Raw genomic sequence first — 15,503 nt, 5'->3', positions numbered from 1 at the left:
CCCTGCCCAGCCCTGCCCGCGCCCGTACTCACACTGCAGAGGACCGGAGATGCCCACCATTCGCCACGGGCTGCGAGCTGCAAATAAAAGTTCCCGTCCTGCTCGGGGGAGAGACGGCAGCCCAGGCTGCTGGAGGGGCGAGGGGGTGGGAAAGGGGAGAGCAGCGCCGCGCGGCTTCCCTTCCCAGTCCAGATGATCCACGTCCACAAAAGTCAAAACGAGCTGAGGAGAAACTCCAGCTGCTTGCTCTGCCCCCCCCCCCACCACCCTCTCTCGCTCTTTTTTTTTTTTTTTTAAAGGAGGATCAGCTCGAGAGAGACTACTGGTTCCACGGGAAAGGACAAGAACCAAAAATAAAGCAAAGTCTCCAAGTCGAGATAGTTAATGCCCAGGTCCTTCTCCTTGCTGCTGCCGCCGCCGCCGCCGCCGCCTCAGACAAACGTGATGTGGAGCGCAGGGAGCGGCCGCTGTCAGTGGCGGGGTCTCTGCCTGTCCCCGAGCAGCCGACGCATAGCTGAGCCTGCGGCGAGCCCGAGCCGAGCCGAGCCGAGCCGAGCCGGGGGTGCGGTGCGGTGCCGTGCGGTGCCGAGCCGAGCCCGCCGCCCGAGGCTGCGCCGCCGCCGCTCCGCTGCGCCCGGCTCCCGCTAGCAGGCAGCGCGCGAGGCAGGCAGCATACTGCCGGCAGCCGGGCCGGCCCCGCTACCCAGGTGCAGGGGGGGAGGGCTTAAAGCAGTGGGAGGTGATAGAGGTAGGAGACATCTGTGTCGTGAAGAGGTTAGTGGGGGTCAAGTATATGTTAACAATAGGCGAGCGTGGTCCCTCTCGGGCAGCCTGCCTACTCTTTCTTTCTTTCGCTCGCTTTTACTGGGTGGACATCTAACTTGCTCCCTAATGATGCCTCCCCGGCTTTAAGAGTCCAGACTGCCCTGCAGTAACCCAAGACAAACACTTTCTCTAGCCATCTGGAGAGCTCCTGGCTGCTCTGCCTGTGTCTCATCACTGTGTGAAGAGACAGCAGTGCTAGAAATCAAGCCACTCTCAGATCTACTCTCTAATCCCCTTCTGTTAGCTGATTTCCAGTCAGACTGTTTGCTTTTGCATTAGATAATAGCCTTAGAGAAAACAATTATCATTTTCTTTTTCCCTTTGTTTTTTCCTCTTTCTAAAGTACAGTATCAAGGAAGGCCTCCCTCTCTTATTTTAAAAGAAATTTATATTCTTTCATGGCTTGAAGAACCCAGATGCAATTTCACACTTTCCTGGAAGGGGATTCTGGATTCTTCTGAAAGCAGCGACACGATCACAACTGCAGTGAAAATTAATTACTATCATCTACAATTAATAGAAGCATGCCACCGTTTGACTTCGTGTTTCGTTACATAATCATTTCGGTAGGCATCCATATATTTTCCGATTCATCAGTTATTCCCTTCTACGTGTTGCAGAGAATATTATTGTCAGTCACGCAATCTACAGCAAACTGGTATCTCTGCTATCATGTTGTCACTATATAAAGAAGGCGTCTCCACAAAAAAAAAAAAGAAAAAAAAAAAGAAAAAAACTTACATTTGCTTCAGAGTAAAAAAGTGCATGTTTTTTTTCAGATTACAGATAATGGATTGGAACTGTCAGAAATGCTGGAACATTTAGCTTCATTTTTTCCAATGTCAGATGTTAAGTAAAAGAGTGAGCATGGAATAGAACTCCTAATCAAGCTGCCTTCTTTATTCCTGTACATACGCGTACACACACGCACGCACACACACACACACTATAGGCCTGATCTTGCAAATTTACTAATACTTAATTTTAAATACATAAATAGACCTATTGAATGCAAAGTAGCATTCTGTGTGTTTATTATAAAGGCATACACATTTCCAAAAGGAGGGAAGAAGCATTTTTATGTATATTTATCTGCATATTTATAACAGTATTTGCCTCTCTTGCTGGCTTTGAAATTTTGTTTGATTTTGAAAATATGTTTTAAATATATTTTATTATCTGGACAAAGGTACCTTTTCTGCAAACATTTCAAGATATAGAGCTTTAATGAACTGGTCAGTATCTTGTAATACATGGTCAAATTTACATTGGAGTAAATTCAGCTCTACAGATCATAAATCAGGACATGTTTTGGTCTACTGTGATTTGAATTTACAAAGATGGTGATCAGCCACAAGTCTGGCATTGATTTCTAATTTAAAAACTATCTGTTTTACAGAGGTCTATTTCAAAGCCAAAATTATGGGAGAATCTTTTTAAAAGTATCTTCAGATATTTAAGAATATCTGAAGATACTTTTAAAAATAATTTAAAGATTATTTTAAAATAGTCTAAAGATAGCAAATTTTACGAGCCTCCTTTTGTCTTCAGCAGATTTAGAAACTTCAGTTTGAAAATCTTTGTGGCATGATACTTTCATTCCAATTGTTCTATGTGTAAGGTGAAAAAAAAAGAGGTTTGCCAGTGGTCTCAGATCATGTTTTGATGAAGTGTCACAGACTGAACACTGACTCCTAATTCTCAGTTTACAGCTTTAACAAAAACCCTACAATGCTTCCTCTTTAGTGTGTACATTCACTCCAGAAGTTCAATCAACTTTCTAGGCATTACTGTTCAAATTAGTGGACAAGCATCAGCTTAGATTTAGAAACTCTAGAAAATCTATTCTGAACTGTTAGCAATTTAATATCCATGAAGTTTATAGACTTCTGTGGTCTCATTTCCTAATGAGAAAAGTACAGAAATCACCTATTAAACTCCCAGCCCTGGCTCATCTTATATGACATTTCCCACTGTTCCCAGTAAGGACAAAACCTTCTCAGATAGTGGAGTGTAGTAGAGAGCATTAAATGCCAACTACTTTGTGGTGACTATATTTTTCTTAGACATGCTGGAAGAATTGACATGATTTCTAAATAACAAAAGATTGTAACCATTGAGTCTTATCATTATATTGCAAAGCTGATGACTGAAGCCTGGCTTATTGCAAACTTCTGTTATCCATACCTTTTTCTTTTCTCTATTTATTTCCCAGAGAAAGTAGATGTGGGTTTTGTGTGAAAAAGGAAAAATAAACACGCTCTTTGGAAGATGAATTCTTGTTTCAGGAAGGAAAAAAAAATGCAGCCTCACAGTAGACCTCACAAATACTTGGTAACTTTACACCCTGCAGATTTTTTCTGCAGACTGTAGATGCCATGTCTGATTTGACATATGAAGGATTTACACTGTGTATCACTGTGTGACATTGTGTGAGAGAAAGGCTGGTTAAAGTATAGTTGCACATGGAAGTCAGAAATATCCTGTTAGGCTGTCCAAATCTGACTATATTTTGATTGTACAGAGACAGATCAAATGTTCAGAGCTGAAACATGTCTCAGTCTTTACTGTGAATAATTATACTATGGGCAGTCATCTGCACTGAAATTCTTGGAAGAGAACTTAAATATCAACTCACCTCATTGCTGTTTAAAAATAGAGACAAGTATGTCCCTCTTAATTGTCACTGCCTTGCAGCTCAGAGTGTTACATATTGTCACATGTTCCCATCCAGAGCTCATGCTCCTCGAACACTTTCCCAGTCAAACTGCAGGCTTTAGGTCCATTCTTGTTTTTTCAGGGATGTTTCTCTATAAACGTGTCTTCCACTTCCAAAAAGCTTGCTTTTACAATCCATGAAGTGCACAAGGATCTCGCTGTTTGCTTCTGCTGAAGCTGGATTAGGCCTTGGCATCAGGATCAGGGCTGTAGGTAGCTACCACAGCATTCACTGGAGAAGCTCTCATTTGGTGGAGTGACGCAGTAAATATTCATGTAAGACTAAACAGTCAGATAGAATGCTAAGCTGGATCGTTGACAGCTTTAACTCACAAACCTTTGCCTTAACCATATCTTTTCAATTTTCCCTCTAATTTGCAAGTGTATTTTACATATTCGTGTGGGCTACACTTCATTTTCCCCTCGGTCTGTTTGCACACATTTTGTAGGTTGTGCACTGCAGAGGATTGCAGCAGGACGGAGTCTGTTGCAGGATTACACCAATGTTGCATACACTTTCTTCAGAAAATCATTTTCAGTTTATTTGGGAGTGAAGGCTAAATCCTGCTTTGACCCCTGCAGAGAAAAGCAGAAAAGACATAAAGAAGTGCTGTGTTGCAGAAATGCTGCCCCCTCTCCGGGGCTTGGCAAGGGCTGGGACAGGTGACCCACAAGTTGCTGGGTGCACTTTGCAGCTCCACGTGTGTGGAAAACGCACTCAAGTACTAACACTTGATAACGTGAGCAGAAAATATGCATTAGCAGGATAGATCCCCACCCTTTAGTATGCAAAGCATGTCCACTAGGTGATGTACATGCTGCAAGAGCTGACATATTACCTGCCTTTCTTTCTGTGCACACTATTGTTTACCCTTTGCTAGTGAGGAAAATGTATTAAGTTCTTTCCAAATTAAAAAAAAAAAAAAAAAAAGACAGGCTATCTGCTTTCAGGAGGTTATAAACTCCATTGATATACATTTTGACATCTTTTTCTTTTCTAATGGGATAGATTTTAGCTCTGCTTCATGTATATTTGTTCAGGATATTCCTTAATTAAATTATATGCTAAGGATACTTTTCGCGTTCTTGTTTGCCTTTTGGCATCATCAGGAGTCCTAAAACTGCTTTAATTTTGCAGCATTCTGAAACACTTTGCTGAAGAATATATGCACAGTGACAGAAAAAGGGGAGCTGGGTTATTTTGGAAAGATCACATAAACAAAAATAATATATTGGCAGTCATTTGTGGGAATGCCAGCTTTGTCACTCATTTTCAGTGAAATATGGCTTCCTATTAAAACCCAGATCTTTTCAAGAAAAAAATTCTGCTGGTTAAATAAAGCATACCAAGCAAAAAGAGAGAAAAAATTATTTGAAAAGTTTCTGTTTTGCAGAAGCAAACAGCTTATCTTGTCTGAATCCATTGTCTTTTACTTATGCAAATAAATAGGTATTGAATATTCATCACATTAATATTTAAATGTATTTTAAAATAAAAAATATTTCTCTTTAGTGCTGAAATATTTTTGTCTGTGCTAAAACCAAGAGAAATAATGCTGAAATAATACAGTGTTAGTACTCCTTCTATAACAAACACGAAAACACCAAAATGGAAATAACAAATTTGTTTTTCATCAGTGTCGAAGTGCAGGAAACATTTTGCTGTTGGGGTTCCTGGAAGCAATAAGTGCTGTATTAACTGCCATGCAGCACACACACACACTTGCACACGGGATCCCTCGCCTAACAAGGGGAAACCGTTGCCCTAACACACACGCATACAGTTCCTTAACTTCCCACCTGCCGGGCAGCCACCTGCAATAAACAAGAGTGATCTAATATCAGACAGTAATAAAATCAGCAGCCATGAAGCCCTTTACCTAAACACCACTAGAAGTCCCTCGAAAGTTGAGCTGCTGGCTGAGGGACCCTTTCCTCCAAGGTGGAGGGGAGACCTCGTTTAGGACAACCTCTGAAGGCCAGCACAATCCCTTTTTAAATATACCTCCTGTTTAACTAGAGACAGCGACCATCTGTAATGTACATAATGGTGCACAGCTACTATGAGGTAATGGATCCAAGGTGCATGATCTGTTCCAGGTTTCCCTTTGTGTATACATATTCCCTCAGTGCTACATCTCCTAAAAAGTACAGTGACATTTTGTATATGGAAGGCTAACAACATAACTCTCTTATCTTTTTCACTGACATGTTGACAGTACATTATTCCACTTACGTACATACTTAAATTGGGAATAAAACTGCATTTCCCTGCCAGGTGTAACTAACCAATACACCAATTGTGCTCCTGTATTGAAAATCTATCTCGTTCAGATATCATAAAGAGAGGTGAAGTCCTCTCTTGGTATATCAGATCTCCATGTCTCCAGCAGTAAATAAAAACAAACTGGTCTAAGCTGGGAACTCTATTAATATCATGACCTCAGTATGATGTAACTGAAACCACATTTTCCACATCCCCCTAACCACTGTTTATATTTGCATCAAACTAAGTTAAACAAAGGTAGGATTTAAAACTGCTGTCTTGAAAAATGAAAGGAAAATTCTCCTCTTGAAGATGACTTTTATTGTAGTGATTGCTTTAAAATCCATGTGTCTCCATAACCTGAGATACTCCTCACAGAAGTCCAGAAATACTCTACAAGCCACCTAGATATGTTGGTATTCTAGTTCCCTTTACATTGTATTGTGTCTGTACTCATATGTTTTAACTGTTCATATGTGAATCAAAAGCTTGCTCAATTATAGTTCTTCCATGGCTGTGTTAGAATTCACAAGACAACAATTAAAAAATCAAGTACTAAGGAGGATGTAGTTCACCACTTAAGCTGAAAAATACATCTGAACATAAAGTAGATATTTTATTTTTAAAAGAAAGCCTAACAATCAAGTACCATAGTGAACAAAGATGGCATTTCAATGTTTCAAACTGCTGTGAAAAAAAACTCAGCTAGATAATTGAGTCTGATATTACTGCATTTGTTGGACTCTATTTAAAGCCTGGTTTATTTTTAGAAAGAAACTGATGAAATCTGGTTGTCTCAGGAATTGTTATTTGCAGATCAATAGCAACTTAAAATGTTGTCTCATATGCACATCATTACAGGGAAGATGCTTTGATACATCAGTCACTTATTATATCTCCTTTCAGACAAACTGGAAAAGTAGAAGTAATGAAAAAATTATGTCTTACAGAAGAGAGAAGTATTTTTTCCCCTTTCACTGACAAAAGCCTTCTTTTTGAAAACTTTTAAAGATGCAAGTTAAGAGGACATAGGAAGTAAATAAACCATAACACAGAAATATCCAGAAAGAACAAAGCACAGTATGAGACACGCTATTTATAGAAAAAAGAGGAAATAAACATAACACTTTTAACACTACACAGTGCAATGTGCAAAATTACATTTAAAGGGAAAGTAGCAATGAGACTGTCTAAGAAAATCCACAACTTGTATAGTTAAAGAGATAAATTCAGCCACCTTAAGTTGAATTCTGGTGTATGCTCCATCAGTTTGCTGGAGCTTTTCTTGAAATTAGGTGGTGTTGCATGTGTCAAAACCTTATGTGACATGCCATAATAATTTATGGCCCGTCTGCAGAAACAACCTGAGTCTGTCTCACTGAAATAACTGACATGTTTGGCCACTGATTTCTTAGGAAAGGAGCTGAACTAGAACACTCACAAACCTTATTACTAAAAATGCTGTTCTTTTCAAGTAATGGGGTTTTTTAGCTCAAATTTATTTTTTTCTTACATTATTACTTTCCTTTTAACAATGGGCAAAAAAATAAAAGTAAGCGTATTGTATTTGATAGTTGTGTACTACATAACAGAAACCAGGTAAGTTAAGTTTAGAAGGCATCTTGAAAAATTTCAAAAGTAGAAACTAGAAACTGTCTGCAATACATAAACATTTTAAAATATTGAAAGGAGTACTTTCCCTGGTTTGACTTGTGTTTTTTTCTCTGCCAGCAGTGACACAGGTTATAAACTGTGTCTCTAAATCATCCAAGAAACCCAAGAAACTGTGACTTCAGAGTGGCTTTCACCACCTACAAGATGTGGTGCTGAAAAAGGTCCAGCTTACAGCAGCCCTAGCCACTTTCCAAGCTTCTGAACAAGAAAATAAGCCTTTTGAGAAGTCTCATGTCAGAAATAAGTATTTCTGATTAAATATCTTCATTTCTGATATCACTGTGGTGTCTTTGAGTTTGGGGAAGGGTTTGGCTCACTGTGAGAAGGTGTATAAGTATTTCCTTTTTCTCACAGTGAGTAATTATTCAAACTTTACTTAATAAAGGCCTATTTCTCTTTGTAACATTTTTTTGCCAGGAAGCTTTCCAGTTTTGTTTGTTTCTCTTCTTGTGTAGTTTTGAGGAAGCAGTGTACATCTCCCCAAGCCCCTCCTTTACTTTCTCAATCCATAAACAATCTTCTAGTGAAGTTTGCTACATGACAGCAAATTGCAGTTCCTGATGAATTGTAGGCTTCAGTGATTTCAACATGAAGCCAGTTTCTTTCTTTTCTGTGACTTCTCTGAAATTGATTCCTTCAGATTTCCCATTTCAAAGCTAGAGATTTCTGTTTATTCAATTTAGCATTCTTCAACAAAATTATTTCCTTAGTGGTATGACTGTCTCTTGATCAGGATTTCAGAGGTCAGTAACAGACAGTGAAAAAAACAGGAAGTCTAAAATACTTGTCCATTCAGATATATCAGAACAAGGTTTCCTAATGAGCATGCATAAACTTTGGGATTTGTTCCAATCATTAAAGAAGAAATTTTGAGGATTCCTAGAGTTAACATCTGTTCATCTGAAGACCTTTAAGCATAGCCATATAAAATGGCAGGTTTTCGTCACGTTGGTTGTTGTGTATTGGGGGTTATTCCACATCACAAAAGCTATTGAATTAGGCCTCACAGGCTTTGTATATTTCACACAGTATCTAGCTCACACATATATATATATACACACACATATATATACACATACATACATATATAAATATATATGTGTATGATATATATGATCATATATATGTATATAAACTTTTCAGTGTTTTACTTCTGTGTGGAATGAGTGAGAAGCAGGATAGCCACACATCTTAAAATAAAAAAAACAGAAAGAAAAGAAAAACAAGAATCTTCAGTCAACCAACCAGATATTTTTCTACTTCAGATGCTGCTTTTGCTATTCTTTCCTAAAGTCTCCCATTAAATGCTGCATATGAGATTTCTCTGATTTTTTTTTTCCATAGGTATCATGAAACTTCTGATTTTATCCCCAAGGTTTTGGAACTAGTTACTTAGAACTCTTGTATCTATATACTGCTCTTCAACTGAGTAAATATCAGGGTCGCTCATGTTTCTTTTGTAATAACTTCACTTCTAAAGGGCAAACAACAATTCTTAGAAAAGAGATACAGGAAACCTGAGGAGTTGTTAATTATGAGCAAGTAGTCTTAGACTTTGTCTGTCTCTGCCTGCTGAAGCCATGGATGGTCACTGATAAATGCCTGAGCTAGCAGGGTTAGATCACTGAAATCTGTGTAGCAATAGTGCAAAAACCATGTGTGGTTAGTTTAACCCATCTGGTTTCTGCAGTGATGCCAGTGCATCAAAAGGACACCAACTTACACTTTGGCTTTGATGGCCACTTCTACTGACAAGAGTGATCTCCATAAGTTTCCAGATGAGCTTAATGTGAACAGATTTTACAGTAGGGGAATTTGTCTGTATTTCAAATGTGTGAATGATCTCTACAGTCTAAAGAGCACCCTATTAATAAAATGGGAACCATGGGGCTATCATTAGACATTATCAAGACCAAGAACATGCTATATCATTCTTTTTGTGCCCATATGGTTGCCCAATATTCTCTCTCTATTGGATTGTGCTTGGTTTTGGCATCTGAAAGCTATCTGGAACAATAAGCTACAGGTTTCCAATCATGTCCATGTAATTGGAGTAGCACCATACCAAGACCATAGTTGCTGGCATCTGCTGAAACAGCTGTAGACTGAGAAATATCATAAAATGCCAGAACTGGGAATGTAGTCAATAGAGCCTTTAAACTCTCAAAAGCACACTCCTGTTCTTTATCCTGTTTATTTTCAGTGTCTGTTCTAAGCAGTTAATAAAAAAGATTGGCCTTTTAAATGAGAGTTTAAGTATGAATTTGCTTCAAATTTTATCATGTTGAAGAACCACATCAGTTCTGATATATTTTTATATGGTGGTATTTCAAATATAGTATTGATTTTTTTTTCTACTTCCATTTTATTTCATGTCTGTCACATATCCTGACTGCCATAGCCTGTATTTCCTGCTGGTTTAGTCCAGAAGCTTACATGACCTTCACAACTGGTGTTTACTTTAATGTTGCAATGTTTCTCAAACTCCTGATAACTATTACTATAAATATATACTCCCTTTGGGGCTCATAGGAAGTCTTTTGGAATAATTCTGATATATCTGTCATGCCAGTCTGATGATCAAAGCTGTGTTTCTGAATGATGTCACTGTTTCAGCACTGTCATGATGAAGTAGACCTTGTCTGAGTTTCTACCTGCATCTTGTAAGATTTTTGGCATATGGTTGATTGTGAATCAGATCTTTCTGCTGACAAGAAAAGAGTAATAAAAGACATTTTAAGTCTACTTGTGTGGTATTTTCACCACAATTGATGTCAAAAAAGAAAGAGTTGAGGTTTGAGCTCTAATCTGTAGCTCATCCTAAAATGATTTCTTTTAAAATGTGGAAAATACAACTTTACGCAATACTTGGCATGAGATAAACATATACCACTTCCATTGGGTTAAACAACTTTCTCCTGAATTTGACAGATTTCACCAAAGTGGCATTGTCTCCTCTGTTCACTGTGCAAAACCTCTTTGAAAGATTTACCTATAGTGGCATTATTAGACATCATCATCAGAATAGGATCTTTGCTGGGATAACTGCAGCAGGTGTTGATTCAGTATGTGGTATGTCTCCATCCAACAAGGCTTTTGACCACTACCGTGGGGTTCTTCAGTTTAGCCTTAGATATTTAGACTTATATAGAAAGAAAAATCAAACAAAAAAGCTAAGAGAGATGATTTCTTTTTCATTGTTCTTAATGAAGACAAAAGGAATACTTTCCATGTTGCTTCCACATTTCTCCTGGGCTAAGCTGTAAACAATTTCAAATTGCTCATATCCCAGACCTGTCTCACCTTTCTGCTGCTTAAAGCCAAAGAGTCCGACTGAAACTCTCAAGACCAGCCTGATCCCTCATCACCAAAGCAAAGTGGAAACTACAGTCACTGTCCTCAGGGAAGTCAGGGCAAAGAAACCAAAACTGGGCTTGGCAGCACTGGCTTCTTTATATTTCATCTGCCTAGCTGTCCTCAGTTACTTCATACTGGTGACTGAGTTTTCTAATCCACAGTAAAGATAAAGACAACTTAAAATAAGGAGATGCCTGAGAGTGTCCAATCCTTCTGCACATTTGCATGTGAGAGCTGTCATCTTCCTTCATCTGTGTGGATATACTGTCACCTTGGGATCTCTGGTTTGTGTATGTGCTGGTTCTTCCCATTTCCGTGATGAGGGGTGATCAAGCCTTCCTTCCTTCCTTCCTTCCTTCCTTCCTTCCTTCCTTCCTTCCTTCCTTCCTTCCTTCCTTCCTTCCTTCCTTCCTTCCTTCCTTCCTTCCTTCCTTCCTTCCTTCCTTCCTTCCTTCCTTCCTTCCTTCCTTCCTTCCTTCCTTCCTTCCTTCCTTCCTTCCTTCCTTCCTTCCTTCCTTCCTTCCTTCCTTCCTTCCTTCCTTCCTTCCTTCCTTCCTGCCTTCCTTCCTGCCTTCCTTCCTTCCTTCCTTCCCTCCATCCCTCTCTTTCTCTCACAGATGCTTTCATTTTTCATGTTATTCTTGCTGTGCCACTTATCCTACTTTTTTTTTTAAATTTACCTTGGCTTTTAACTGTAAGATTTCTGTGAGTTGTATTTGTCAGTTCTTTACAATTCTACATATCAGGCACTCTCTGATGTGTTCATTCTTGTTGGTATCAAAGCTGCAAGGCTCTCTATATTCATTTTGAATCTATCTAAAGACTTAAATCACATCAGTGTGTTCTTATCAGACATGTTAAGGGCAACATCTTAGCATCACCCTCCTTTAAAATGACAAATGATTTATAAATAATTTCCGCTTGACTTCACATTGGATAAATTGATGTGCTAACATGTACATCACCACTCTTAATGTTAAAGTGTACTTCATCACTCCTTACACTAAGTTTTCTGTACTATTAATTTCACACATGCCATTTGATTACATTCACGTCTGGAAATCCAAAGAGCATTGCATTTTGTTAAATAATTAATTTCTGATATGATGTCATAAAACAGCACAAAAATGAGAGAGTGCCACTCTGTTCCACAGGTGTAACTTCTAGATGCCAGTGGCTATGATGGGAACAATGTTCAGTGTGCCATGGTGGTATTTCTTTAAAAATCTGTCATGTGGTTTACTTCTCTTCCTATAATCACATTCGTACTTCTGGCCTTGTGAATCAGGAAATGAAATTTGCTTCATTGTATTTGCAAGTGCTTCTCCATATTACCAAGCACTTATATTTCCCATGAGAATCAGTGTAACAGAAAAGACAAGATTTGGGAAAAGAGAAAAAGTAACTCTTGTCAGTCATCAAAACATAGTTGTATTTTAATCAGAAATATGAAATCCATTCCAGTTTATATGCCAACATATTGATTAGAGACTGTACTTGATTCTCAGTGTCAGGGTCATAGCGATTTCAGAACAAACCTATGTGCCAAAAACCTTAATTTCCTATATCAGCCAGGAATTCTCAGGAGTGACCCCACTGCTCTCATAGAAATGTTCTTCCAAAGCACACTCTGGTGTGAATCCATTCAGAGCAGGTGGGGCTTTTCAGCTCTGCAGTCCACAGTCAGATGGGATGAACCCAGTGCCATTGCTGCCTCTGCTGTTTGGAGGATCCTGGTCCTTGACAGGATTTACACCTTTATAGAGGCTCAAAAAGACCATCATTGCCACCTTTGCTCTGCCCTGGTGGTACTCTTGGCTTTGTGGACCCTCACGCCACAAATTTTCATAAGGGCAAAATAATGCCCTCACTTCATCCAACAGTAATCTTGGTTCCCTGCTGAGAGCCAAACTTCAGTCCCCCAGCAAAACCAACTTGTCATAGGCAGATCTACACCACCCATGGCACTCACCATGCCACCATACAGCAGCACCTGCAGTCGCACAGAAATAGGGTGCTGATAGCAACATAAAAAAAAAAAATCTTCATAGAAAGCAACAGTAAATGCATGTACAAAAATACAAGGAACGATGTCCACAGGGGGTCTTCTGGTTCTTCCCAGTAGAGGGAGTTGGGAGTTCCCTTCATTTCCCTTCATCGTCTCCTCTACTCATGTTGTGTAAGCATGGAACTTAAAATTACAACAAGAGAGAAGAAAAACTCTGTTGCCTCTTTTATTTCTGTACGTATTTGCTTCCTACACAGGGTGGGTCATTCTTCCAGACTAACTCAATGTTTTTCTCGGAAAACTGGTTTCACTATTTGGATATCATTATGCAACACCTTAGGATGGTTATCTGTAGCAAAAATACCACAAATCGTTTCAAAGGTTTCTCACACTATCAAATATACTATTTTTGAGTCGCGTGCTTTTTTCAATCACTCAGCAGAATTGGCAAGCATAGTTTCTTTAAAAAGGAATCAAGAATAGATCTGGGTTTATGGCAACTGTAGTTCTTGGTAAGAAAGAAAATGAGGGGAAATTATTCACATGCTTTCAGGTGACAACAAAGTGTTTATAAATGCACCATGTCATAAAGTGCATGATCACGGTATTTAACACTACAAATATTTTCTCAGATTGTCTAGTGGTTATCATAGTTCTCTGCTCTTACCTAGTGATTTTCACCAGTGTTCTTCATATTAGATAGAAAGATCCAAGTGAGAAAACAGCAGCACAGTGTGAACAAGACCACAGCACCCAGAAGGTGACCGGCATGGGATCAGCCTCGGACCAGTGCAGTGCTCTCAGCCCCGGGCAGCATAGCTGGCCTCCCACCCCATCCCCACCCAACAAATGCAGTCTAATGATAGCTCCCAAGGAAGAATCACGGAGGAGGAATCCAGTTCTTCTCTCAGTGACAGACTTTAATAGTCACAAGCTACCACCTCTTCTTCCCAATGAAAGAAGATCTCAGCAAAGTTGCATACCTTCTGTAACTCCCAGTAAATCAAAACCTGCTCTGCACATGTGTGCAAGCTCATCACTGTAAGGAAAGGGCATCAACACAGACCATAAACCCAAAGGGATCACTGGTTGCTAGGTAAAAACACATTTTCCTTCAGATTGATCCTGTCCTACTGTAAAATTATCAACATTGGGAAACCTCTCCAAACCTCTTCATGAGCTTAGGAGCTGCAGCATCACAGAAATTAAAATAGTCTCATGCACGAGGCAGAAATGGTTTCTTTCCAGGGTATTAATCAGTCAGCCTTAAAGAATTTTTAAATGAACCTCTTATTAATTTGGGTTGTGGTAAATTTTAGAGTAATGCTAATTGCTTGATATTAAAAGCCAAGAAAAGTACAGAGCTTCACATTGCTAGGTTTGGGTTTTTTTTCCCCCAAGAAAAAATACTATGACATCTTCTATTTTTATCAGCTTCCTTTTGAAGTTTTTATTAACCTAGAACACAAAGGTGCATCGTAAAGTGCTCCATAGCTGTTAGTATAAAAGCATGTTGAATGTGGTCTGACACAAATACTGAAGCTTGTTACCATTAGAAGCCCCAGCTCCTTTGGCTCATAAAGGGAAACAGCAGTATTCCTTAAAAGGGTGTTATCCCAACCTGTACTAGGATCCATTATATACATAAAACATGGCAGCACAGTCTCCTACTACTTTTTTTATTTTCTCCTTGGTATTTTGTTCTCAGCAGCACTACACAAGCACAGAAGGATAGTCTGGTCCTGACATGCAAAGTGGTAAGTACCTTTCTACTTTCCCAGATTAGCTTCTCCTGCTACATTTGATGAGATTTAAGTTTGTCTCGGACTATTGATGGCCTGCCCTTAATTTCTCCTGCTTAATACTTTTTGGCCTGTTAAACAGTTAGTATTGTACAAAAACAAACACAAAAAAAAGTTTGCCAAACCACATTCCATACAAGTCCTACACGTTGCTCTGGTCAGGGTCTGGCAGGCTCAGAAAACAGGCAGAGCTTACCAATAAGGGATTTTTTGGCTGATAGTGGTGTGAAAGTGCTTTTCTCTTCTGACATTGTCCAAGCAAATCCAAGCCAGTCTAACCTTGCCAGTCAGTGCATAACCTGACACCTACTTTTGTGGCACCAAATTGTGTATCACTTTCAATTTGGGTTTCTCTGGCTTTTTCCTCTTGACTGCCACTGGTTTCTTGATAATGCATCTCTTTCCTTGATGCGTTTTCTTCCCTGCAGTTTCATTTCATGGCACTGTTTTGAAACAGATGCTCTGGCTACTTGCACAGTCAGTCCTGCCAGCTTCATGATTCTTCCTTGCTGTTTTTGACTGTAACCCTCAATTTACTAAGACCTAATTGTAAGAGATAATGGGGAAAAAGACCAAGTAGGCAAAACATAAAATATAATTTAAGACTTTCAAGCTTGCATTTTCTGCAGTATATTTGATTTTTCAGTAATAAGAATTTCTGGTTCCATGCTTTTTATTCTGGATGTAATGAAAACATATTCTTTATGTATCTCAGTTGAAACAAAATGAGCTCTCTAGTAAGACAGAACCTCTGGGAAGGGAATTGGAAAATAATCTTTTGATCCTCATCTTCCTCTTGCTAAAGTGTTTTAGTTGTTTCAGTAGGATCATCATGTTTGTTTAAAGATACATA

General features: G+C 39.1%; 1 protein-coding gene across 2 annotated transcripts in view; it reads right to left on the bottom strand.

Moving 5' to 3' along the window:
• Nucleotides 1–545, bottom strand: part of RUNX1T1 (RUNX1 partner transcriptional co-repressor 1) — a 114,843-nt gene extending 114,298 nt beyond the window's left edge. Inside the window, exon 1 of one of the 2 annotated variants that reach the window (XM_066565492.1) lies at nucleotides 33–545. Coding sequence is in view for 1 of the 2 variants with exons in the window: in XM_066565479.1 (XP_066421576.1) it covers nucleotides 33–60 (28 nt within the window). In the remaining variant the exon portion in view is untranslated. The remainder of the gene's footprint in view (nucleotides 1–32) is intronic. The other variant, XM_066565479.1, reaches the window with a different exon arrangement.
• Between the last annotated feature and the right edge of the window lie 14,958 nt (nucleotides 546–15,503).

This window comes from Molothrus aeneus, chromosome 1 (genome assembly GCF_037042795.1).
Source record: "Molothrus aeneus isolate 106 chromosome 1, BPBGC_Maene_1.0, whole genome shotgun sequence".
Classification (NCBI taxonomy): Eukaryota; Metazoa; Chordata; class Aves; order Passeriformes; family Icteridae; genus Molothrus; species Molothrus aeneus.
Note: the sequence above shows the minus strand (reverse complement) of the source record. Positions and strands in the feature narration are given on the sequence as shown.